General features: G+C 38.0%; 1 protein-coding gene across 34 annotated transcripts in view; it reads right to left on the bottom strand.

Annotated features, from left to right (window-relative positions):
• Positions 1-26,009, bottom strand: part of rims2a (regulating synaptic membrane exocytosis 2a) — a 307,760-nt gene that overhangs the window by 169,008 nt on the left and 112,743 nt on the right. For all 34 annotated transcript variants that reach the window (XM_067448016.1, XM_067448017.1, XM_067448023.1 and 31 more), the window contains one exon: positions 13,544-14,364. In XM_067448016.1, the coding sequence (XP_067304117.1) occupies positions 13,544-14,364 (821 nt within the window). The remainder of the gene's footprint in view (positions 1-13,543; positions 14,365-26,009) is intronic.

The following is a 26,009-nucleotide window of genomic DNA, read 5'->3' as shown; positions in this document are numbered from 1 at the left end:
TTATTTCAGGAATAGTGGCATACGAACATTTTTTTATGTTTTAAATTTTATTTATAGTTACACTGCACCTTTTGGTGCTCTAGCTGTTAATAAACAAATTGTATGCTTCTTACGGAAGAACACTATAGCTGGAGCTACTTCTCTCTGTTTATGTGCGAGCCCTCATCCTGCCTCACCTAAAATAGTCAGAATAAACACTTATTATTATATATTATATGCACATCACAGTGATACAGGATTGGAAGATGGATTCATGATGTACTCGCCTATCATATACATTTTAAGCGACAACAGTTACATACTGTACCTTTAACTATACTATTGTCCATACATTTCAACTTAAAGCACAACTCCGGTGAGAAATGACCCTAGGGGTAATTAACAGATGGTTACCGAGTAGATCGTTTTCTGGGATGCTTTTTCAATGAAAATCGAATGTAAAGAGTTTTATCTCTAAAAACAGATTAGCTTGTAACGCTCATCTATGGGGCACAGGGTAAGTGAAATTAATACCACTAACAAGGCTCAAAATAGCCCCACACTAACACGGTAGCATAATGAGGGTCCCTACATACAAACCGAAGCATTGAGAACTTTGTAAGTGTACAAACAGTTTAAAAAGAAGACACTTTATAAAGACAGTACATTACGCATTCACGGACAGGAGCTATCTGGGAAAACAAGACGAGTAAAACCACGAACGCTGTTCTAAGTGATGAACTGTGACTTGGAATCTCATATGGTCCGTTGTTTCCAGAAGAAAGCACTGAACGCAACAGAGAAAATAAATAAATAAAAATAAAAATGTCCATGTAATTAGATTTCACAAACTTAATTCCTATTGACCAGCTAACTTAGCACTTAGCACAGCGTTTCCAAGATGGCGCCTGTCCGTGAACGTGTAATGTACTGTCTTTATAAAGTGTCTTCTTATTAAACTGTTTGTACTCTTACAAAGTTCTCAATGCTTCGGTTTGCATGTAGGGACCCTCATTATGCTACCGTGTTAGTGTGAGGTTATTTTGAGCCTTGTTAGTGGTATTAACTAGCGATTTAATTTCACTTACCCTGTGCCCCATAGACTAGTGTTATAAGCTAATCTGTTTTTAGAGATAAAACTCTTTATATTCGATTTTCAAGAAAACGCATCCCAGAGAACGATCTACATGGTAACCGTCTTTTAATTACCCCTAGGGTCATTTCTCATTGAAGGTCAAGTATGGTAACATGGAATTTGTCCTCTGCATTTAACCCAGCCAACTTAGTGCACTCACATTAGGAGCAGTGAGTAGTTAACACACACACACACACACACCCCCACACACACACACACTCCAAAACCGTGGACACATACGCGTCAAGGGAGTGATTGGAGGTTAGGTGTCTTGCTCAAGGGTACTTCAGACATATCCTGCCAGTATTGAGAATTGAACCTGCAACCTTCAGGTTACTAGTCTGAATATGACCATTAGGCCATGACTAATACTGTTAATAGTATAGCAAAATCTTTAGCAAATTCAAGTTGAATTCAGGTAAATTTCATAAATCTCTCTCTCTCTCTCTCTCTCTCTCTCTCTCTCTCTCTCTCTCTCTCTCTCTCTCTCTCTCTCTCTCTCTCTCTCTCTCTCTCTCTCTCTGTTTCTCTCTCTGTCTCTCTGTCTCTCTGTCTCTCTGTCTCTCTCTCTCAGAGACTAAGTGGAATGATTTTGTTGAGTCTGGCATGTCTCCAAAAGGTAGTTGGAGGTCCTTGTATAAGAAACCAATTGAAAAAAGAATGGAGATCTACAATGGTGAATCTCACATTCGATAATAGCACCAAATAGATATAAGGCATGTTTGAATCCTTTGCAAGGGGAAGAGTGTCCTTTTTGTGGGGTTTCAGAAACAGTATCTCGTATTTTTATTGGTTGTTTAAAGGGGTACTTCTGGATGAATCTGTATTTAAACTGGGTCATCAATGTAGTAGAAATGTGAAATTTTTGAATTTGGTGTCTTCTAGACTGAGACTTTTTGTCTCATGGGGATGAAAGACTACAATTGCCAGAATGCTTCGCTGCCCTGTGAGGCCATTCCCAAAGCCACCAACTTGACTACTGCGACTGAGTTAGAGAAGACACTACAATTAAAAACTGAACGTGTCTGTTCAATATAATGAGTGAGTCACCGCGCGAGTATCACAGCACTGAGCACTAACTGCAGGAGTCAGATAAATGAGTTGATGAGCTCTCGTGATGAGAGCTGAGGTAATCGCGACTACACTCACGCCATACATTCACAACGCGAGTTCAGTCTGGCGCGTTTCAGTTCATGCCTTTACAAGCTTAACTTTCATAGAAATCGATTTGAGAAGTTAAAAGACTTACATTGCCCACCATAGCTCCGTTTAAATGAGTGCCTGTAGCTTGAGCTGAGCTCTGAGTGTGATCTCCCATTCCCCATGCAGGGGTTCAAAACATGCGGAAATGGCTCCCTCTGCTGGCTGTAGTCTTTAGCCTTTGGCCAAACATTCCTCCTATGATGGAAATATCGGCAATTTGCGTCATAGGAGGAATTTTTCCAGAAATAAAATACAATAATCTCTTGTCTCAGGGGGATATGAGGGGGGAAAGCACAATCATTTGAATATACTTCAGGGTTTCTACTGATACAAAGCCATATGCTAATCGCTGAAGTAACCCTTTAAAAATGACATTCTTGGTGTGTTGGGAGAATTGAGTCATAGATTTGGTTTTCCCTTTACAAATGGTCTTTTTGTGTTTGGACCTAAATATAGTGCCTCAAACAGGAATAAAATAGTGTTAATAAATTTCTTATTTGATAAAGCTAAAATGGCAATTTGGCTGACAAGGAAGAATAAAATGCTTCTCAGTGGAGGAACTCATCCCTTACATATATGTTCAAAGCTTTGGTAAAAAGTAGGTTAATTTTGGACTATATATTTTATGAATTAACAAATAATACTGACTGTTTTTTCTCTTTTTGGGGTACCGAAGGTATTTTATGTCAACCAAGTGAAGAGAATGTTTATGTTGTATTGTTATAAACGAAAAATATCTTATTTGCTTATATAGCTTATTTTATGTATATGTGGGTATACATTTTTTTTTTGGGGGGGGGGTGCAATGTAATTGTTTTATAATGTATGTAATTAAAAGAGGTTTAAAAGTCAACTCTCTCTCTCTCTCTCTCTCTCTCTCTCTCTCTCTCTCTCTCTTCGGTAGTAAAAGCGTGAGCGCAGTGGTCTTAGCGGCTGCGTTCTGGGATCTATTTCTCTCCCGCTCTCACGTTCTCGGCAGAAGGTGGAAGTGCTGAATCAGGCCTGAGCACAGCTCCCAGGCTGCTAGTGCATGGCTCTCCATCACTCTGACAACTCAATAAAAACCCAGTGTAAACTATTAATTGGATCATTAATTATTGATGCTGTTTTTACTACGAGTGAAGGAGACAGGAGAACAGAGAGAGAGAGACAGACTGAAGAGAGTGACATGGCATGCAATCATAAAATTATTATTGATATTTGTTTCCATGAAGGTTTCGAATAGGACAACTGAAGATGAGGTCTGATTGGTTCCCCTTGGCATGACATGGAAAAATCATGTTGTTAATTTGCATGTGCTGCATGTTTACCTGATTCACATGTTGAATTATGCCAACATTGCCAAATCCAATCTAGATTTTTTTTTATGATTATGAATTTAAATGTGGCATATTTACATTTCAAATTTTTAATGTAGAGTTTCAACATTTATTTTATTATTTAGTTTTTACAGTTATCTAAAAAAAATAGTAAAATATTAAAAATATGTTATAATATTTAAAAAACGTACCAGTGATATACATAAAATATAATATGTATGTAATTATATATAGTTTTTTTACAATTATTTAAAATAAAACAAGATATTTCAAAAAACCATTACTAAAATATTATACATTATTCACACCCATATACATACAAACATAAACACACATTTCTATCTCTCTCGCTCTCACTCTCATTCTCTCTCTCTCTCTCTCTCTCTCTATATATATATATATATATATATATATATATATATATACACAATTTTATTTTAAACAAACACATTGTTACTGATTGGTTTGTAATTTTCAGTCTACAGGGAGTGCAGAATTATTAGGCAAATTGAGTATTTTGACCACATCATCCTCGTTATGCATGTTGTCTTATTCCAAGCTGTATAGGCTGGAAAGCCTACTACCAATTAAGCATATTAGGTGATGTGCATCTCTGTAATGAGAAGGGGTGTGGTCTAATGACATCAACACCCTATTTCAGGTGTGCATAATTATTAGGCAACTTCCTTTCCTTTGGCAAAATGGGTCAAAAGAAGGACTTGACAGGCTCAGAAAAGTCAAAAATAGTGAGATATATTGCAGAGGGATGCAGCAGTCTTAAAATAGCCAAGCTTCTGAAGCGTGATCATCGAACAATCAAGTATTTCATTCAAAATAGTCAACAGGGTCGCAAGAAGCGTGTGGAAAAACCAAGGCGCAAAATAACTGCCCGTGAACTGAGAAAAGTCAAGCGTGCAGCTGCCAAGATGCCACTTGCCACTTGCCACCAGTTTGGCCATATTTCAGAGCTGCAACATCACTGGAGTGCCCAAAAGCACAAGGTGTGCAATACTCAGACATGGCCAAGGTAAGAAAGGCAGAAAGTCGACCACTACTGAACAAGACACACAAGCTGAAACGTCAAGACTGGGCCAAGAAATATCTCAAGACTGATTTTTCTAAGGTTTTATGGACTGATGAAATGAGAGTGAGTCTTGATGGGCCAGATGGATGGGCCCGTGGCTGGATTGGTAAAGGGCAGAGAGCTCCAGTCCGACTCAGACGCCGGCAAGGTGGAGGTGGAGTACTGGTTTGGGCTGGTATCATCAGAGATGAGCTTGTGGGGCCTTTTCGGGTTGAGGATGGAGTCAAGCTCAACACCCAGTCCTACTGCCAGTTTCTGGAAGACACCTTCTTCAAGCAGTGGTACAGGAAGAAGTCTGCATCCTTCAAGAAAAACATGATTTTCATGCAGGACAATGCTCCATCACACGCGTCCAAGTACTCCACAGCGTGGCTGGCAAGAAAGGGTATAAAAGAAGAAAATCTAATGATATGGCCTCCTTGTTCACCTGATCTGAACCCCATTGAGAACCTGTGGTCCATCATCAAATGTGCGATTTACAAGGAGAGAAAACAGTACACCTCTCTGAACAGTGTCTGGGAGGCTGTGGTTGCTGCTGCACGCAATGTTGATGGTGAACAGATCAAAACACTGACAGAATCCATGGATGGCAGGCTTTTGAGTGTCCTTCCAAAGAAAGGTGGCTATATTGGTCACTGATTTGTTTTTGTTTGGTTTTTGAATGTCAGAAATGTATATTTGTGAATGTTGAGATGTTATATTGGTTTCACTGGTAAAAATAAATAATTGAAATGGGTATAAATTTGTTTTTTGTTAAGTTGCCTAATAATTATGCACAGTAATAGTCACCTGCACACACAGATATCATCCTAAAATAGCTAAAACTAAAAACTAAAACTTCCAAAAATATTCAAAAATATTCATTCATAATCAAAATATTAATGAGTTTTTTGTGTTCATTAAGAACATGGTTGTTGTTCAATAATAAAATTAATCCTCAAAAATACAACTTGCCTAATAATTCTGCACTCCCTGTATTTTCACTGAATCTTTCACTGTAATTCTTGGAATTTCAACAAAACCACATCTGTGCTACCAAGTGAACAAGTTGACAAGCAGAGCATGTACATGATCAAAAAATATAAAACCCAATAGTGTCAGCTAGCCACCCGTCTCGTTGAGCCCTGTGCATGTAAATAATGATGGGTGATATATTGATGAAACAAGCTGATGGTGATATATTGATATGTTTAGACACTCACATCACTCTTTAATTACCACTTAGGCCTACTAAGTGTCTTCTAAGAACACATACAGTACTGAAACATGAATGTAACCATGTGGACACGAGACAGTTTCAAAGCTTTTCTCCTGTTCCATCTGCTGATCGATAAAAAGGAGAACAAAAAGAGGCCGCTACACTAAATCACACAAGAGCACGTCAATGTTTTTACAAAGCGTTAGCTCAGACCATCACATTTCCATGGAAATACACACTGTAAAGAAAAAAGGCAAATTTAGAACTTTTGCAGTACAATCGACTTAAGTTATTTCAACTTAAATAATGTTAAACTGACTTTAAAAAATGAGTTACATCTTGTTTAACTAATAAAAAAAGTTCTTAACTTCTTTTGATAAGTTAAAACGATGTAAAAATATATGTTTTCATAACTTATAGAACATATAATTTTTTACAATGCAGGTTATTCCTGCTGACAGTTTGAAGAGCAGAATAAATGAATCATGCATATCTAATTATATCTAGAAGGGCTCATCTGAGATCTTCACGATTAATCGTTAAAAGATTGCAGTCTCGATTTAAACACCTACGCAATCTTACTTCTAAAGTACAATGATTTGGCCCTGTCTATTGAACTTTGACAAGTGAAATGTATGAATCTGTGTTTGTGCTGCCTCTGAGCAGGAGAGAGCAGTTGTCATGTATAGATATGAGCTTCTTCACAAACAGTCTCTTCAACAACACAGTATCGTTATTTCTGTGATAGAATATTTCAAATGAACACAGATGTACTAGGGGGAAAGATATAAACACTGATGTCTACGGTAGCGATCAAAACAGAGGAAATTAACTTTTGAAAGTAATCATTCACTCAAGAGATTTGTTCAAGTGAAGTCTTTATAAGTGAGCCATTGAATCATCCATTTAAATCAAATTAATTAAATATGTTTTAAATAGACTGCAATTAACATTTTGTTAGAGTCCGTAGTAAATTACACGTTATTTTGTTTGGTTGTCTATTCAGAATTGTGGGAGAATCGTGATCTCTATTTAAAGGGTTCACCCAAAAATTAAAATTAGACCATTATTTACTCACCCCAAGTCATCCTAGGTGTATATGACATTCTTCTTTCAGACGAATACAATCAGAGTAATATAAAAAAAATGCCCTGGCTTTTCCAAGCTTTATAATGGCAGCCCAAATTTTTAAGCTCAAAAAAGTGCATCCAGCCATCATAAACATACTCCACACTTAATAAAGGCCTTCTGAAGTGAATCGATGGAAATTTCTGGAAAATATTCATATTTAACAAGTTATAAAGTAAAATATCTAGCTTGCGGCCGATCGCCTTCCGTATTCAACTTACGAAGAAATTCGTAACTTGTGTAACGTTGGACATAGCATAAGCATTTTGAACAGCAGGAGGCTTTTCACTTTCTTCGTAAGTTGAATACAAAAGGCGGTCCACCGGAAGGTACATATTTTACTAGATATAGTTTTAAATATGGATATTTTCCTTAAACAAACCCATCGATTCTCTTCAAAAAGCCTTTATTAACCCCTGCCCCTGGAGCTGTGTGGAGTATGTTTATAATGGATGGATGCACTTTTATGAGCTTAAAATTTTGGGTTGTCATTCACTGCCATTATAAAACAGTGGAAGAGCCAGGAAAATGAACCCTAACTCTGATTGTATTCGTCTGAAAGAAGAATGTCATATACACCTAGAACGGCTTGAGGGTGAACAAATCATTGGATAATTTTCATTTTTCATCCCTTCAAAGAAAAATGTGATCTGATTAAGCTCCACCCCAAATGTTTTATGATCATGGTGCATGCGTTTTTTTTCTTTTATCATTACATAATTCACCCCAGAATTGTACAAGGTCTTTTTAGCTGGTCTGAGAGCAGGTCTAAATGCAGAGCGAGTCAAGAGCCAATCAAATCGGCTTATCCAGATCTGAAAACAGGCCTGCAGCCAAGCGGATGCCATGGTAACCTACTTTCACCTCATTACATCTGATCTTGAGACAGTCAGCCAGCAAAACAGATAACGTCAAAACCTCCATTGAGAACAGGAAACCAGAAATAAACAAACTGTCTGCTCAAACAAAAACGAAAACCAGTTCATGGCTAAAGTTGAACTGTAACAGTGTCCAAACACATCCATGTCAAAATTGAAATCCAAGTTTGGGATGTTCTGTTTAATGCATTATTTAAATGAAATTTGTGTAATGTTTCTCAATGTTAAAATACTTTCTTCCCAGTTGAATATGCTCTAAGTAAGCTATTAGTAGGTTGCGACACTGTGACACTTTCCAATTGCTGCTCTCCCTGTGTCTTCATATGCTTATGCAAAAAGCAGTACATCAACTGAGTGGTGTGTCTGAATATGTAGTGGTGATGAAAATGTAGACTGCCATTCAAAATCTGATAAGATAAAAACAATAATAATAATAATAAATGTTAGGCACACCAAGGATGCATTTATTTGGTCAAAAACACTAGCCTGACAAGCCAGACCCACATCAAGATGTTTGGTCTGGAAACTCACCATAGACAGGGCTCAATCCGAGGGGCGGGATAAACGGTTGTCTTTCAAACTCCCTCTGCACGTGATAGGATAGCGCTACACCAACCAGAGCAACGAAGGTGAAGCAGAGCTAGTTGACAAATTAAACTTTCGCCGTATCCTGTCGGCAAAACTCAGAACACATCTTCCCTTTTTAAGAATGACTTCAGTTCTTTGTTCTTTTCTCAGAGAAAAGCTTAACTCCAAGTCTTCCAGAGTCCAAAGCTGATTCGAAAGACCGCCGTTCGCCAGATTCTGTGTTTACTAGAAGCACGCAAGCGCAACTCGGCCGTCATTATGTTAGGCCCTGCCCACCAACTCTATACACGATGTGATTGGCCTGACCAAAGTTTGGCGTTTACAGCTCAGAAGTGTAGTGAGAGTTGCTAGACGACACTCGCGGCTGATTAAATTTGCTGCAGCTAGGGTGTCTAGATTTCTAGGCTAGACTGTCACACAACTCTGAAAGAAATTCAGTGACGTCAAGGCTGTAATGTGATTGGTTATCAAGGCACATATTGTCCAAGTTAGCGGTTACGCTTTCTCTAATGGTAGAGTCACGGACCCTCATACTTTCAAGAATTTTGTTTCATAATCATTTCTGCACCACTAGTGCCACATTCATGACATATTACACTCAGCCCATCTGCTATTGATCAAGAAAACAGGTAGCCACGACCCACACACACGTTTGGCTAAGCCACTGTTCCTATGCCGGTCTGATCAAACAAACAGAACAATGTTTTGATTTGACTTTTCTGTGAAATCAATCTACTTACAGTTGTCTGAACAGGCTCATTTGAACTGGGATGGAAGAGAGTATTTTAGCATAAAAATGCACACACCTTAAAGGGATAGTTCACCCAAAAATGAAAATGTTGTCATCATTTACTCATCCATCAACCGTATGGTTACCCCTATTCATAATCTTTTAGGCTTGGAACAACTCGAGAGTGAGTAAATGATGACAGAATTTTCATCTTTGGGTGAACTATCTTTTAAAGTGAAGACAATGTTTGTATATGAACCAGCTGAACCAATAACACTATGATGAAACCAAGTAGAATGGTTGATTGTCAATTTGTAATGATGCAGAAACGCTACTATCCCTGTGCAGTATCTCCTCTGCGCTCGGCTCTCATGTGCGATAAAGCGGACGGGAAATGCAGTCTTATCTGGCCTGATGTGCTCTCCCCTCCTCCCTAAAACCCACCTGACCTTCAGAGAGAGCGTTACTCCTCTCCTCTGGTTAGAAGTGTAGCTGTGAAACCTGGAAGAGCGGAACATCAATAATGTAGAACTGTACGCTGGGTTTTGTCCCTAGGATGCTTATATAAGTGGCTCGGACTCAGTTGTTCTCACTGCAATTCTCTGTCCTATCTCCATCACCTGGACCCAATCCAGAAATCTTCCTGTTTGTTGTCTACACAGTAAATAAAGTGCACTGGAGATGCAATTAACCAATCTTGTCGCAATATATTTGCACCCACGACTAAACCAAAACCGTGAACGAAAAGAGCCAAGTGGATATCAAAATGATTGCTGTATGAATTAATCATGTAAAACGAAGATGCCCTTGATTACTTCACTATTATAATTGTGTGCTTTTGTTTGTATTTCCCATTTTTCTTAATGACGATTATCAAATCATTGATCCTTTATTTATATTAAATGCAATACAACAAATATTGTCGTAATGTATAAAAACGTCACAATTTAATTGTAATAATTTATCCTTGTTTTGCATAACTGTATGGTATTTTGACGGGAGAATGTCTGCCTTTAAAACTTGAAACCAGAAAACAAAGTGCACTTGTAATATTAATATTTATGATACTACAATATAATCTCATCTCTCTTTCTCGCTTGCTCTTCCTTTTTTTCTTTCCTTTTCTCTTTCTCTTTCTTTTCCACGCTATCCCTTTGTTATGTAACACAATCCATTACATCTGATCTGAGGGAACCAAGACCCAGCAATATCTGTCACAGGAGGACAACCGAGAGAAAACAATGAAGAGGTAGAAAGCAACACACACAAGTCATACATACTGTAAATGGACACCGGTTTTATCTGGTGAGAGTAACTAAGGACAAGTAATTTTCCAGCAGCTTAGGAAATAATCAAAAAACATTTCCTGAGATGTGTGGGTATCCAATTTATTCTAGTAAATTGGTTCCTTTGGACAGTTTATGTAAATGAACCAGTTCAAAATTACGCGATTCACTGATTTGTGTCCCTTTTATGTCTTTTTATAGCCAAATATTTAGATAACACTGATTTTCAGCATCATGTTTTTTTTACTTCATTGCAGTTAACTACTTTTTTGTAATTTGACTAAGTTACTTTAAATAGTGAGTAGCATGAAGCTTGACACTGACGGACACAGCAAGTCATCTTGAAATAAACACACAGGTCTTTCTTCATACTCCCTGACACCCCCCCCCCCCCAAAAAACACACACACACACACACACACACACACACACACACACACACAGCGGCAATTCAATCACACAGCATCAATTCTCTCTCACACACGGTGAAGCACCAGCATCAATCAGCGGTTATCAGCATATATGAAAAATTACTACAAAATATGATTAAGTTATTTCCATGTAAATAAAACTAATATTAGCAACAGTTTTAAACTATTAGCACTAGATCTTTATACATAAACATTCACTAGTTCAAAAGTTTGTGGTAAGATTTTTTTTTTTAATGAATACTTGTATTCTAGCCTGGATGCCAGCCGAACTCAGCCCCGCCCACAACATTTTTAGGTCGGGCAATTCGGTCTGGCCTCGATCCATAGAGGAGTAATTATCCCCGAACAGAAACTGTTCGGACCAATGAAATCATCAGGGCGGGCTTTAGACGATGACAGACAGATGATCAACAGTAACGTTATCATGCACGTCATCAAAGGGGCTTGGATTATATTTACTCGAATCCTAAACGGAGAGCTTGTTTGTATCTGCATTCACCTTCACTATTTCTCTCAAAGATGATGATCATGTTGGGTAAGTACTCTATGTATCAATAAATTCTTTTATCACCGGCTAAGATCGTTTATTCCAGCGGGTGTGCAGACAGGGTTGCCACGTTTTTACAAAAAATCTGCCAACTACTAGCCCTTAAACAATAGCTTCTCGGGGGGTTCTCCGGAGGGAAAATGGTGTTTGGGTGGTTAAGTGTGTGTTATTTTGGCAAGATTGCCTGCTAAAATTCACTCTGAAGGGTTTTATTCTGCGATAAAAACCGGCTGGGTGTACATTATCCCGCTTATTACACGGCTACTAGACTCAAATAAATAATTATTAGACACAAAATATTGTCTCGAGATTAAATATTTTATTAGCTCTTACGCAAAGCTTCCGCGAAGGAAAAAAGTTCCAACCTGCTTTAAGCCTTTATCTATTGCTGAAGATATGCCATATGCCCTTGCTAAATGTTGAAAATGAATGCTGAAAGGGAAAATACAATCAGAGTTATAATTAAAAAGTCCAGGCTAACGTTAATCCCAGCAGTAGTTGTAGTCGTGTTTGGAGTCCATAAAAAATGCAGCTGTCCGTCAAATAACGTGCTCCACACGACTCTGATGGGTTAATAGAGCCTTCTGATTCGAATCGATGCGTTTGTGTAAGAAAAGATCTATATTAAAAACGTTATAAAGGAAACCTGCCTTGAAGTCTTCCATTATAACCCACGGCTGTTTAAGCCACAAGATGGTGCCAGCGTTAAGCATAGAAGTAGCACCGGTCAAGATAACTCGTAGTACCCGGATGAGCGGGTGTTATCTGGAAATAACGTACCGCTGGAATGCGCGATTGACCAATCAGAATCAAGTATTTCACAGAGCCGTGTAATAAATTGCTATATATCACATAATAGTAGTTTCTTTCAAGCCTTGGACATATAAAACAACCGCGGAAAAAAAAAACGCGGACTTGGCAACACAGTAGTTGAGCTCTGTCTGTTGACATTTGACAATGCGTCGCTCCGTTGCTCTGATTGGTTGTAGGTCTAATCCAATTGAGGTCTTTCCTGGTTCGGTTGAAACACGCCTCATAATCACAGCCCAATGGAGTAGTTTCAGACTCATATTCTGACTAGAATTGAGTATGACCACGTCAGGCTACTTGTATTCAGTAAGGATGACAGTAATACATTAACTAAGTATATTTCAAATAAATGCTGTTCTTTTGAACTTTCTATTTATCAAAGAAAAAAAAATGATCACAGTTTTCACAAAAACATGAAGCATCACAACTGTTTTCCACATTGATAATAATAAAAACATTTCTTAAATGTTTCTAAAAAATAATCATGTTTTATATTGTAAAAATATTTCATAATATTACTGCTTTTACTTTCATTTAAGACTGATTATTGGTCTAGGGAGTCTGCTCTGTATTTTCTACTGCACAAGAGGCGTGATCAACTGGCATTATTCTAATAACTCTGTACGCAATTGGATAGTCCTTCAGCCAATCAGACCACAAGAGGCGTGATCAACTGGCATTATTCTAATAACTCTGTATGCAATTGGATAGTCCTTCAGCCAATCAGACCACAAGAGGTGTGATCAACTGGCATTATTCTAATAACTCTGTACGCAATTGGATAGTCCTTCAGCCAATCAGACCACAAGAGGTGTGATCAACTTGCATTATTCTAATAACTCTGTACGCAATTTGATAGTCCTTCAGCCAATCAGACCCAAGAGGCGTGATAAACAGGCAACGACCCAAATTGTCTCTGTCATCGTGTTAAACGCAAATAGCGAGCCAGGTGGATAAGCCAGTCTGTGATTGGTTCCCGCAAAAGTGTAAAAGAAGCAGTGGAAATGTACGGGGTTTCAAAAGTTGACGGGCGAAATCAAATCAGGCTGGGTTTACCCAGTCTAGCTTTTACTGTATTTTTAATGAAATAAATACAGCTTGATAAGAAGAGATTCCTTTCAAACTATTTTTTTTAAATCTTACCAACCTCAAACTTTTGAATGGTAGTGTTTTTTTTATTTTATTTTTTATAAATTCTGTATATATAATTTATAAATAGCTTCATTACCTTTCTCGCTCACAGACTCACTCTCGATCTCCACGTCCTCACAGCTAGTGTACTCAGGCGTGGTGGCCAATTCCTCCTCTGAGCTGCTCAGAGACACCTGCCTCATTTTGCCGCCCCTCTTGGTCTTGTGAGGTTTGGGTGGCGGCGGCCTGACGGACTCTGATTGGTCGGAACTGAGTGAGTCATTCCGCAGCATGCTGTCCATCTTCTCTCGTTTACTCTTCCGCACAGCCGAGGCGGGATCCAAGAGCTGCTGCCTGTGGAGGGAGTCCACATTGGGGGGGCTGTGGTTGGACCTCCAGTGGGTGTGTCCGGGACCCGGTGAGTAGTGGGGACCTCGCAGGGGCCCCAGGGGCTCCTCCATCTCCGTGTACGCCAGGGAGGCATCGCTGTGACGGCGTTCGTGCCTGAAGCGCGAGACCTCGGCGTGCATGCGCATCTGCTCCTCATAAGGTTGTGGTTTGACCGGGTATCGGGCCAGATTTGGGTCGCTGCGGTAGCGGTTCTGGTACTCCTCCTGCCGCTGTCGCTGTAGCTCGTGCTCGCTGAGGGGCGGGCCATCAGGCAGGAAGCCGGGTTCCGGAGGGTACTCTTCCTGAGAGCGCCAACCGCCCCGCTGAGCACGGTATGCCCCTCGCGCTACCTCTGCGTCCTCGTAGGAGCGGCCGTAGCCTCCCCGCCATTGGCGGTCTCCGGCCCCGTAGTCAGACGGTGATCGTGGCATGCCGCCCTCTCCTGGGGCATACTGCGAACGCTCCGCCTTTTCCTCCCTTTGGTCGTATTTTTGGTTTGGATCCCTGGTTGCTGATGGGCTTCTTTTCCTGTCGGTAAAAAAAAAAAGAGTGAAGTTATTAACTGTTTCTCCGCCATTGATGGAAACTTCATTGTTTCACTGTTATGCGGTAGGGGCTGCTATTACACATCCTCTGAAAGATTACTGAGTCTCCTGTTCAAAAGACATGTGAAGAAGAAGCAGAAACGAGAAAGTTTGATATGTAAGCAGATGCATAATTAAAATAATGTGATCATCATCATTAAACAGCATATAAATTTGATATATTATAAAATAATATAAACTGCCTAAGGTTACTAAATTAAATATCGACCCAAAACGATCTATAGGATTGTGCAAGCATTGGTGGTTTTGATGGACTCTTATCTACTCCATCTGTGTGTATAAGACGCCATCAGTTTTGTTTTTTGTTTAAAAGCAGATATTCACACAGCTAAATATTCTGGGGGTCATGAAAATTTTGTAAAAATGATCAAAAATGCTGGCGGTGGCTGGCAACTGTTTTTTTTTAAACACAGGTGGGGAAAGAGTTACTAAAATCTCAAAGGTCATCATAAAGACCAATTACTAACTTGAAACACCTCCATGTTTCCACCTTTCTCTTTTTCATAAAAGATTATCATCGTTTCAACAAAAATTTGCAGCACGGCTTCATATAGCATATCTCAACTGCTTGATTTCTTGTATCATCACAAAATTTTAACTATATTTTCGGCCATCTCTAATCTGTTAAATGTGACAGTAAGGCATGGAGATATTAAAATATAAAAAAATAAAATAACATTAACATTAACATCATGATTTTCTGTAAAGCTGCTTTAAAACTGTATTGAAAGAAGCACTATAAATACATTTGACTTGACACATTTTGCAACCTTATGTTTAGATTCACATATTGGTGCAGAGGCACCTACATACATCACAAGCAGTTTTAAATCACTTCTCCACCCACTTTATTCCATTCTGGAAAGTATCCACCACTTTTCAATATCAAATCAATTCCTGATATGTAAAATTAAATCCTATTTAGCTAGTTCAAAATGCTGTTATTTTTAAACAGGTCAGATTATGCAGGTAAAACAGTTTGGAAACCAGCTTTCACACTGATGTTAAAATCGTTACACAGACTTGGAACAATAAGAAACAATATGTAAACTTGCAAAGTCAGCATCAAAATCCTGTAACTAATGTAAATGCTTCATCTGATGCTGAAATCACATGCGAATCCAGACAAAGCAGCAGCACCATCTAAACTTATTGTAATTCTTTTTTTAAGCAACATCTAATTTGTTAAATGCATGCTGTGTTTATAAAAACAACCGTCCACTAATGTGGTTACAACAGTGCTGGCTGTATGTGTCAGAAAAGACAAATGACACTAGTGTCCCTGGCATATGAGTTTCATCTTCAGAGGGAATAAGAGTATTTGGCTCATAGGAAGCCCTGAGAGATGCTAGAGAAAAAACTCCATCCATTAAAGAGTAAAGTTTAGAGTCTTGAAAAGCTACAATGCAGCCGTTTTTCCCATACCAGCATGTTTGTGACCAATCTAACCTATATTACATCCCTTCTGTCAGAACAAGAGATTCAATTAGGGATGCACAATATTATCGGCACAACATCGGAATCGACCGATAAACACTTAAAATATAAAAAGCGAAATAATTATATGAAATATGATATGAAATAATTATGCCGATATGCCTCACGTGCGCAAGGAGTGCTACAAGCGATAAGATCATGTCAGCAGGGAGGTCATTCTTGAAGTAAAAACAATCAAATACATTTCATGTATGGTGATTTATATTGACAGTTTTAAATCTTAGATTTGTGAATGCACCTACAGAAAAACGTGACCGTCAACAGCAGAGTTGCCAGGTTTTCACAACAAAACTAGCCCAAAACGAGCTTTGATCCTCAGATCCTGGGCCAAAATCAGAAGTCTTGGATCGTTAATGTTACATATTCACTGACAGTCGTCTGACCATTGTGATCAAATTCTGGAAGAGTCAGTAGATTTGAAGCACAATCCTGTAGTGTGGCTTCTCCTATATGATAACAGTAATATCAAAAACCAAAAGGAGCACAGAACCTAATGACACAATTAGCCAGAAAACAACAAACTGTGTGCTTGCGTTCACAACATGTGTTCTAACTGAAATCCGTTCTAAACAAAATAAGCAGTGTACGTGCGTCAGAGGTAGACAGTAACTAAGCACATTTACTCGAGCACTGTACTTAAGTACACTTTTTGAGTGTCTGTACTTTATTTGAGTATTATTTTTTCTGGAAACTTATGACTTTACTTCACTACATTTGAAAGACAAATATCCTACTTTTTACTCAAGCGGCGACCTCCCGCGATCTCTCTTGAAGCCAATACGGAAGTAATGTAAACTGTAATTCCTCAACTGGCCACTAGGGACAGGCTCCAGAAGGGAGCAGAATCTCATTGAGCCCCATGTTAAAATTCTCAACTTTAAAGCAGAAAAAAACATGTTTACAGCCTGGTACAAATTGTGTTTTTGGCTTATATGGCTAATTTTGATCTTCATGACAACTCTGAGGGGGGTGAATTTTTTTATAACTCATTCGTTTACGTTATATAAAGCCTTAAGGTTCTGCATAATTAAGGGCGTGGTTACAAGTGGATAGCCATTTATCCGCCGTCTATAGTTATTGCGTCACCTCAGCTCCGCGCACATCCCGCCTTTTTGCCCATTTTCTGTTATCCGGGAGTGACACGCGTTGACTCGCTCACAAGATGGCAACGCCCAGCTCGCCCCTACTTTAAGCTTCAGAACGGCTTATCGGAATCCTATGGGTGACGTCACGGACACTACGTCCATATTTTTTTACAGTCTATGTTTTTACTCCACTACATTTCTATCAAGGTCCTCAAAGTCGAAAGTCATTTCTGTAGCAGCTTTGAAAGTCTGTGTGTAACGGAGGCCAGCTAGTAGAAGTTGCTGTGCGAGTAAACCTCACTCCTCTGACCCCAAGAGATGCTCTAGCGACTGACGTTAGAGGTTGCAGCCTTTAGAATCCTTGTTAGAGCGTTTGACTCTCATGCCGGCAGACCCAGGTTCGAGTCCCGGTCTGAACAGAAGGGGTTACATTGGTGCCGTGACCTGGCTGGGAGTGAGGTTTAGGGGGGTGAGTGTAACGGAGGCCAGCTAGTGGTAGTTGCTGTGCGAGTAAACCTCACTCCTCTGACCTCAAAAGACGCTCTAGAGACGGACGCTAGAGGTTGCAGCCTTTAGCCTCCTTGTTAGAGCGTCCGACTCTCATGCCGGCGGACCAGGGTTCGAGTCCCTGTCTGAACAGATGGGGTTACATGTGGATGATTTTTTTCTTCTTTAAAAGGTGTTTGGGTTTTTCCCAACATTTTTTGAACATTTATAGTTTATAGCAAAATGAAAGAAGACGGATGTCAAAATGTTCATTTTGGCTAGTAATCGCATAAACAAAGTTGATTATGTCTTAAGTAAGGGATAATGTACACCCAGCCGGTTGTTATCGCAGAATAAACCCCGACAGAGTGATCAGGACCCCAATGCGAAGCCCGACGCGAAGCGGATTAAAAAATAAGCGCTTTAATACGCTTATTACACGGCTACTAGTCTCAAATAAATTAGACACAAAATATTGTCTTGAGATTAAATATTTTATTAGCTCTTACGCAAACCTTCCGCGAAGAAAAACAGTTCCAACCTGCTTTAAGCCTTTATCTATTGCTGAAGATTTGCCATATGCCCTTGCTAAATGTTGAAAATGAATGCTGAAAGGGTTAGTTCACCCAAAAATGAAAAACCAAGCCTATGATTTACTCACCATCAAGTTATCATGTATGTATATGACATTCTTCTTTCAGACAAATACAATCGGAGTTATATTTAAAAAGTCCAGGCTAACGTTAATCCCAGCAGTAGTTGTAGTTGTGTTTGGAGTCCATAAAAAATGCAGCTGTCCGTCAAATAACGTGCTCCACACGACTCTGATGGGTTAATAGAGCCTTCTGATTCGAATCGATGCGTTTGTGTAAGAAAAGATCTATATTAAAAACGTTATAAAGGAAACCTGCCTTGAAGTCTTCCATTATAACCCACGGCTGTTTAAGCCACAAGATGGTGCCAGCGTTAAGCATAGAAGTAGCACCGACCAAGATAACTCGTAGTACCCGGATGAGCGGGTGTTACTTGGGAATAGCATCCCGCTGGAATGCGCGATTGACCAATCAGAATCAAGTATTTCACAGAGCCATGTAATAAGTAAAGGTAAACAGTTGGAGAATATCAGATGTGTATCAGTGTATTGGATCCGTGCATTCGGCCTTAAAGCCACAGCAGCTTTGTAAAGGGCTTTGTAACCTTTATACAAGTATTTAAATTAGTTTAAGTTAGTTGTATGCTAGCATGTCAGATCGAGCATCACTGACTGGCTTAACCCATGGTGGCATAATGTGCATTTATACAACACTGATAAAGTAATGCGTTGACATGAAAAAGGAAATTTACTTTTGATACTTAAGTACTTTTGAAAACAAATACTTCTGTACTTTTACTTTTTTTACGGTATTTTTTTACTAAAAATCAGTTTTTACAACTTTCACTTGCAACAGAGTAATATTTGACCAGTAGTACTGTTACTTTTACTCAAGTAATAAAGCTGTGTACTTTGTCCAGCTCTGATGGGCGTTGTGAACCCACATATATGCACATATTACTAACATGGCCTTTAAATAAAAAAAAATAAAAAATAAAAATAAATACTGCGCTATTGACTTCAAACCAGAATGAAATGAAAATAGCCTAAACCTTCCCTCACATCTCCCCCTCCCCCCATTGACAGAAATGAGAGGGTGAGGGGGAGATGTGAGGGAGTATGTTTCAGGCGGGACTTTTTACTGTGCCGAGTCAAAGTACTCTCAGAAGTGCTATTCCGCCATACATTATAGTTCTCCTTTTTAATCCGCTTAGAAAAGCGCCACGTTTTATGTCACCAAACTTGATCGTTCAACTATTTGTGTAACTGTATTTAAATAGGGAAAACGTGGAGGTGTTTGGTTGCTTCTAACTTGATCTCTGTTTGATACCATAGTGAATGAACTGGGCTTAGTGGGCTAAGCTAAATGCTATCAGATCGCCACTGCGCGTCAGAGAGATTAAGTGCACGCACTCAGACGAGAGGTATGTATCATCTCATTTTAATTAAGGGAATAACATAGTTTAATATGAAAAAGCGGTGAAGTATCCCTTTAAAACTCTTGGACGTATTTTAAAAGCAATTTATGCTGCAAACTTTAGGTACTTCACACACGTTTGAAAATCCAGCAGAAATCTTGCAGAAGTCAACCAATCAGATGATGACTTCAAAAATCCTGAAGTGTTAAGCGTGCCAAATGTGTCAAACGTTCAGCCAGCGGTCCGTGGTCTGAGGCTTAAATTAATAATCATCTCATGTCTTTTTAATTTCTCCTAAGGACTTTCAGTAGAAACGTCAGAGTCAATGTTGATACTTGAATAAACAACTGGGAAATTCATTAAGTCTCCTGAGGTATGAAGGCACAACTTCAGAGCAATAAATGTAACAAATTTGTACTACAAATATCACAGTAAACGTTCAAATGATCTGCATATGAAGCTAGCGCACCAGCTAGCGATGAGGAAACCACAGTTTAATAATAGCTATCTGTTTCTCTGCAGGGCGCTGTGATCTTTAGCGTGCTGTTCAAGGGTCTGGAGAGATCTGTGAGCTGTTTCTGAGCATGTACATGTACTGACTGATTAATGATCGTATCTCCCGCGTCCCCTGGGCTCTGCTCTGGGGTTTTACTATGGCCGCCGTGTCCTGCTGCATTATTCAACAGCAGCCTGACACAGTCGTGCACCATTCACAAATCCAGAGCACTGCAGACGCCTGTTTTTGGTTGGGATTGTGTGTGTGTTTCTGGAAAAGAATGGTGAGGAACAGCAGTTTTTAAATGTAGAATCTAATATACATAAATAATAAACATGAACAATGTACTTTAGCATAAGCTTCCGCTAACAAAAATGTGCTATAATTAGTTATATTCGCTTCCATTCACGTCCATTCTATAGTTTCCACAAGCATGCACACACCTGGCAGGCCAATGCATTACATCACACACGTTTATGAATACCTGAAACGCACTGGATGCTAATGTAATGGCTAACGCCACCTGTCCCATATCAAAAGCAATGATAGCTCAGCTGGGCATTACGTCTGTGTTTAGTATGCAGGTGGGCAGATTTAAACTACTGAACATGTCACATATCCTACAGCATTACTCATATCTGCACAATAACCTACAGCATTTTTTCATCCTTAGCATGATTAGCACTGCGGCTAACTAGTAGTATCTCTTCATAGGTGTGAAAGCTGAGTGGATACAGGAGGAAAAGAAGTTTTAGAGTCACGTGATTTTACCTATATGTTAACTAGTTTAGAGTGTAAAACAAGGGACAAAATAGTACAAAGCTCCACACACAGATTTCTCACAAATTATCTCTAACAAAGGGTGTTTTCTACAATAGTCAACCTGTATTCACACATTGATTTCATTCATAGATTTTCTCTGTCAGGTTAAGTCAAAGTCTATTTAACAGAACAAAATGTCCTGAACAACAGGCCCGTTGTAAGGGAAATGTTTATGAATCACTAACCTTCTTTTTTCTTGATTTATATGCTTTTAAAAAAACATTTTCCCAACACTTGGGCAAAAGTTAGTAGTCTATGCCTGAATATAACAAAAGAGGGGGGGAAACTATAGACAGCTGTCTGAATATGATACATTTAACCTCATGATCCTAGCAACAAATTGAAGTATCAATCCAAATATGTTTTTACCAAATAGAGAATTATATTTATAAAGAACCAATCATATTAGAGAACATTTTTGTAATGAATCATGACACCTTTGCCATGCACTTATTCTATATAAATTGTTGTACTTTTTTTTTGTTTGGTTGAGGGGACTCTCTCTGAAATTGGTCAGAGATTAAAAAGCATTGTCTGTCTGATTACTTCTGCACGGCAGGCTAGACACTAGAGATCTAACTCCCAAAGTGATGGTGCTTAGTGGTGCACAAGGGATCTTATTTCCATTCCTAAGTGATAGTGCTTATTGGAACACTAGAGACATATTCACAATGGATAGAAAGGGGCAAGATGTCATCCGACTCGAAGCAGGTACTGAAGAGTCGCTTGGTAGAGTATAAATTTGTAGGTGTCGAAGAAGAGACATCCATTTAACTTAAGTCAGTTCAGCGGAATTGCTTGTATCATACCATCTAAAATGTCATAAAATAGTCATACTATGGTGGTACCATACAAGTAAAATACAAAAATGTCCCTAAGGACGCACAACACAAGGCTTATATATGAATATAGCAATGCTAGAATTGGAGTTAGTCAGTTCACTTCATTTTTGTAATTAATTTTTAAACTACACACTTCAGCTAATAATTAAAAAACCCAGATTAAATTATTCATTTGAGTCAATGCACACAATTGTTCACTGAACTAAGAAATAATTTCCTGGACAGACACACAGAGACTCATAAAACAACAGATATCACAAAACACAAACCATAGGGTTGCTTGTAACATCTAGTATTAAAGTGCAAAATAGTATATATATATATATATATATATATATATATATATATATATATATATATATATATATATATATATATATATATATATATATATATATATATATATACATACATATATGAATGTGACAGTGGTGGTGAGTCACTAGTTACATGTAACTAGATAACGTAACATAATTGAATTACAAAATAAATGCAACTGTAATCAATTAGCAGTATATTTACTGAGATTTTTTTAAAAATTAAAATACAGTTACTTATTAAAACGTTAATGATTACAAAGGGGGTTACATCTGAATATCTTCTGTAAAAGGAAGGGATGCTATTCTGATGCTTTTGATTGGTTCTTGTTTTAATTTGCAGCACACCACGTCTGCCAATTACATCAATCCACATTGCCGTTGGAAGCTTTAGGCTACAACCTGTCTGAGAGTTGCCACCATGGCGAGTGACAAAAATGTGTTCCATTGCTGGAAATGAGAAAAGTAATCAAAAAGTAATCAAACGTAATCAGTTACATTACTTTAATAAAGTAATTGAAATTGTTAGACTACTTATTACATTTTAAATAGGGTGACTTGTAATCTGTAACCTTCCCAACATTGTATGTAGATAAATACTGCCGATTGAGAATTTTGTATACAATTATTGTAGCAAGCAGGGTGGGGCCGAGACCCGTGGGAACGGAGTGCACCGGTCTCGAGCCTCATGGAGGAGCTCCGGAAGGATAAAAGGAGGGGGTGGAAAACGAGAGAAGACCAGGCCTGGACTTTTTGTGTTTTATTATATTTAAATGAGGCAGCAATTTGTTGGGTACCGCTTTACTTTAGTTTTGTAGTGTTTATTTATTTTAATATATGTCACCACCATCTTTGGAAACATATCATGGAATAGATGTACCTTAGTGAAAGGAGGCATCTCCAATTAACTTGCATGAAATTAAGTCAGAGGTGATCTGATACTGCAATATGTTGTTTTTTAATCACGCTGAGTGTTCGTTGCTGCTCATATAAGCAGCAGAAGGCAACAGTCTTCTCTTGTGGCTTGTGCAAGTCTTCACACAGAAGCTCTCCATTGCTTTAGCACCGTTTGTGAGACAGCGCTATTCTTTCCAGTGTAATCACAAAACAAAATGCACACAAACATGTTCCTGCTCTTGATATAACAACTGATATAACAATCTTGATTGGTGCTTTTGAAAAAAAAAAAACATGATATATATTTTTTTGAGGATTCTGTGATGAATGGAAAGGGGGGGAAAACTATGCAAGGGCGGATTAGAACCCAGAACCTTTGGGACGCTAAACAAAAATTATGCCACCAGTCAATTCAATCACACAAACAAGAAATATGGATCTATGCATTTATTCACTGATTTAAAGACTCTCAGGACTAATAATATATTGTATTATAGTAGATGTAAGGATGGAACTATCATGTTAAACATTAGTTCTATCCCAAACTTATGAAAGGAAATGTATCTGAGAACATAAAGTTATCAAAATCCCCATCTCTAAATGATGGAAAATAGAGCAAATACATAAAAATGTTAATTTTAGAAAAAAATAACAACTAGCCCTGAATGTGAAGTGAAAGCAAAATAAAATAATAAGCAAGAGTGTAAGGGTACAATCCAATCAACATGAAATTACGACCCTCGGGGGCCCCAGCTACATGTCTAAATGTTAGAAAACAGAGAATTGTTATACGCACCTTCACACGTCAGCCACAAGCTTACTGAAATAAGGCCACTCAAACCGTTGCTACAAACGGAAACCGTTGAATGAAGAAAATCTATTGCAAGCAGATGTAGAAAACAGCACACTAACAGTGTCAGTCCTTTCGGTAGTGTTAGAATCGGATGTCAGGACGTCATTTTTAACCGAAATCAAATCTTCCCTCACTGGCAGTCGAGTAAATCCCACATAATGTTGTCTAAAATGTGCTGAAGAATTTCACGAATGCCCTTCTCTCTAATCATTCTCCCTGATGTCAGTGGCATAGCGCACACAGACTTATAAGCGGCCGCAGGGCATGCTGGGGGCCCAGAGCGAGGCTGAAACAGGTTGTAATGGATGACCTGTGAGCAGAGATGGAGATATTTCTCTGGGATATGGGCAGCATTACATGCTTCAGCCTGCCGCTGATTGGTGGAGATTCTGGCCATGGCCTGCTAGAGGATTTATTTAATCTGGTGTAACTGTGTGCCAGAACAAAACAGCACTCTCAAACCACACAAATCAAAAATTTGTGCTTTTTCCCCCTCTTTTTTTTTTTTTTTTTTAAAGACAAGGGCGATTATCTTTGTAAATCTAATTCTGTCTGCTTTGCACAAGAGTAAATTGGAACATGCAATCGCTTTAGACATACAGGACACAAACATGCTCTGAAAAATCAACTATGTCAACATCGGAATAGAAATTAAAAGTGTTTCTGTTTATGGTTTCTTTTCCCAGAACAAACTGAAGAATATGAAAAACAGAGACACTCTACTACAACTGAGCCTTTAAAAGCTGAAGCAAACTACTGTGGACACTATGATACAGTGATTGAGCTCAGCAGTAATGCCATTCGATTTTGACATGTATGTATTATTGTACTAAATGATTGTCATATTAACATACCATGGTAAGTACAAAAACAATGGTATTATCATGGTATGAGAAAGAAAGAAAGAAAGAAAGAAAGAAAGAAAGAAAGAAAGAAAGAAAGAAAGAAAGAAAGAAAGAAAGAAAGAAAGAAAGAAAGAAAGAAAGAAAGAAAGAAAGAAAGAAAGAAAGAAAGAAAGAAAGTTGATATTGTCATAAATGCACCAAAAACCACTGCAATAAAAAGATGATGACGATATGCATAAAAATAAATAAAACAAAATTTGTAATACCATAATGTAAAGGTTAGATTCTGGTATGCTGTCTTTTATTTTTTTAAATGATGTTCCACTATGTCCTTGTTTGCGGTGGTTAATTATCGAAATATCAACTTATTTAGTTGTTATAGAACAATATGTAATATTATTCAGAGGCCATGTTACCACACTAAATTACTTTTGATATATCTTATTAATATTTATATATATTTAATATGTAATTAATGTTAAATACTAAATCAACTATGATATTTAAAATTTAATTTGGACAATTTAGTTGAATAATTGAATAACCATGACAGACAAAGCAGAATCCCAGTAAAAGAGATTCATTTTGAAAGGTACAATTATTCAGTGACTTGCATATTTACATATTTAATTGCCCATATTTTAATTAAAAATATGTCATAATAGCAACACTATAAATGCAAATTGAATGATTTCAAATTGAATGATTCACTCAACTAACATGTAGGTTTTAATGAAAGCGAAGATGTCTGAAAGGTACATCTAATTCATGGAAATACTGAATAATAACCTTTTAATTACACCATTAATTATAATTACAACACTATTGTTGTGGTCATTTTACCCCCAATTTTATATGTTTACTTCAAAACAAAAACTAGAACTTTTACAACACAATAAAAACACTGATGTTATCACAAATCCCTCATTAACAACAATACTTTGATATTCAACATAATACAATGTCATTGATCACTATTTTCAAGAGACACAAAATTAGATCAATTAACCTCAAATGTATTTCAGCAGACTAAATCTCACAAATGTTGATATTCAGACTCATCAAAAGTGCTGAGATGAGACTTCGTGTCATCTATGGTTTTACCCCATAGGTTTATTTAGTCAGCCACATCTGTTTAGACGTTAACTGATCTAATGAAAACCATAGTATTATTATGGTATGGTTTAAATCAAATTATACAATTATTTAAATAAAAATATAAACACAATTTCATAACTACAGCATACACTGATCAGGCATAGCATTATGACCACTGACAAGTGAAGTGAATAACACTTCATCACAAATCTCTTCATCACCGCACCTGTTAGAGGGTGGGGTATATTAGGCAGCAAGTGAACATTTTGTGAACATTTTTTTTTTTGACAAGGGCCAAATTGTGATGGCTAGACGACTGG

This window comes from Pseudorasbora parva, chromosome 7 (assembly GCF_024679245.1).
Source record: "Pseudorasbora parva isolate DD20220531a chromosome 7, ASM2467924v1, whole genome shotgun sequence".
NCBI lineage: Eukaryota > Metazoa > Chordata > Actinopteri > Cypriniformes > Gobionidae > Pseudorasbora > Pseudorasbora parva.
Note: the sequence above shows the minus strand (reverse complement) of the source record. Positions and strands in the feature narration are given on the sequence as shown.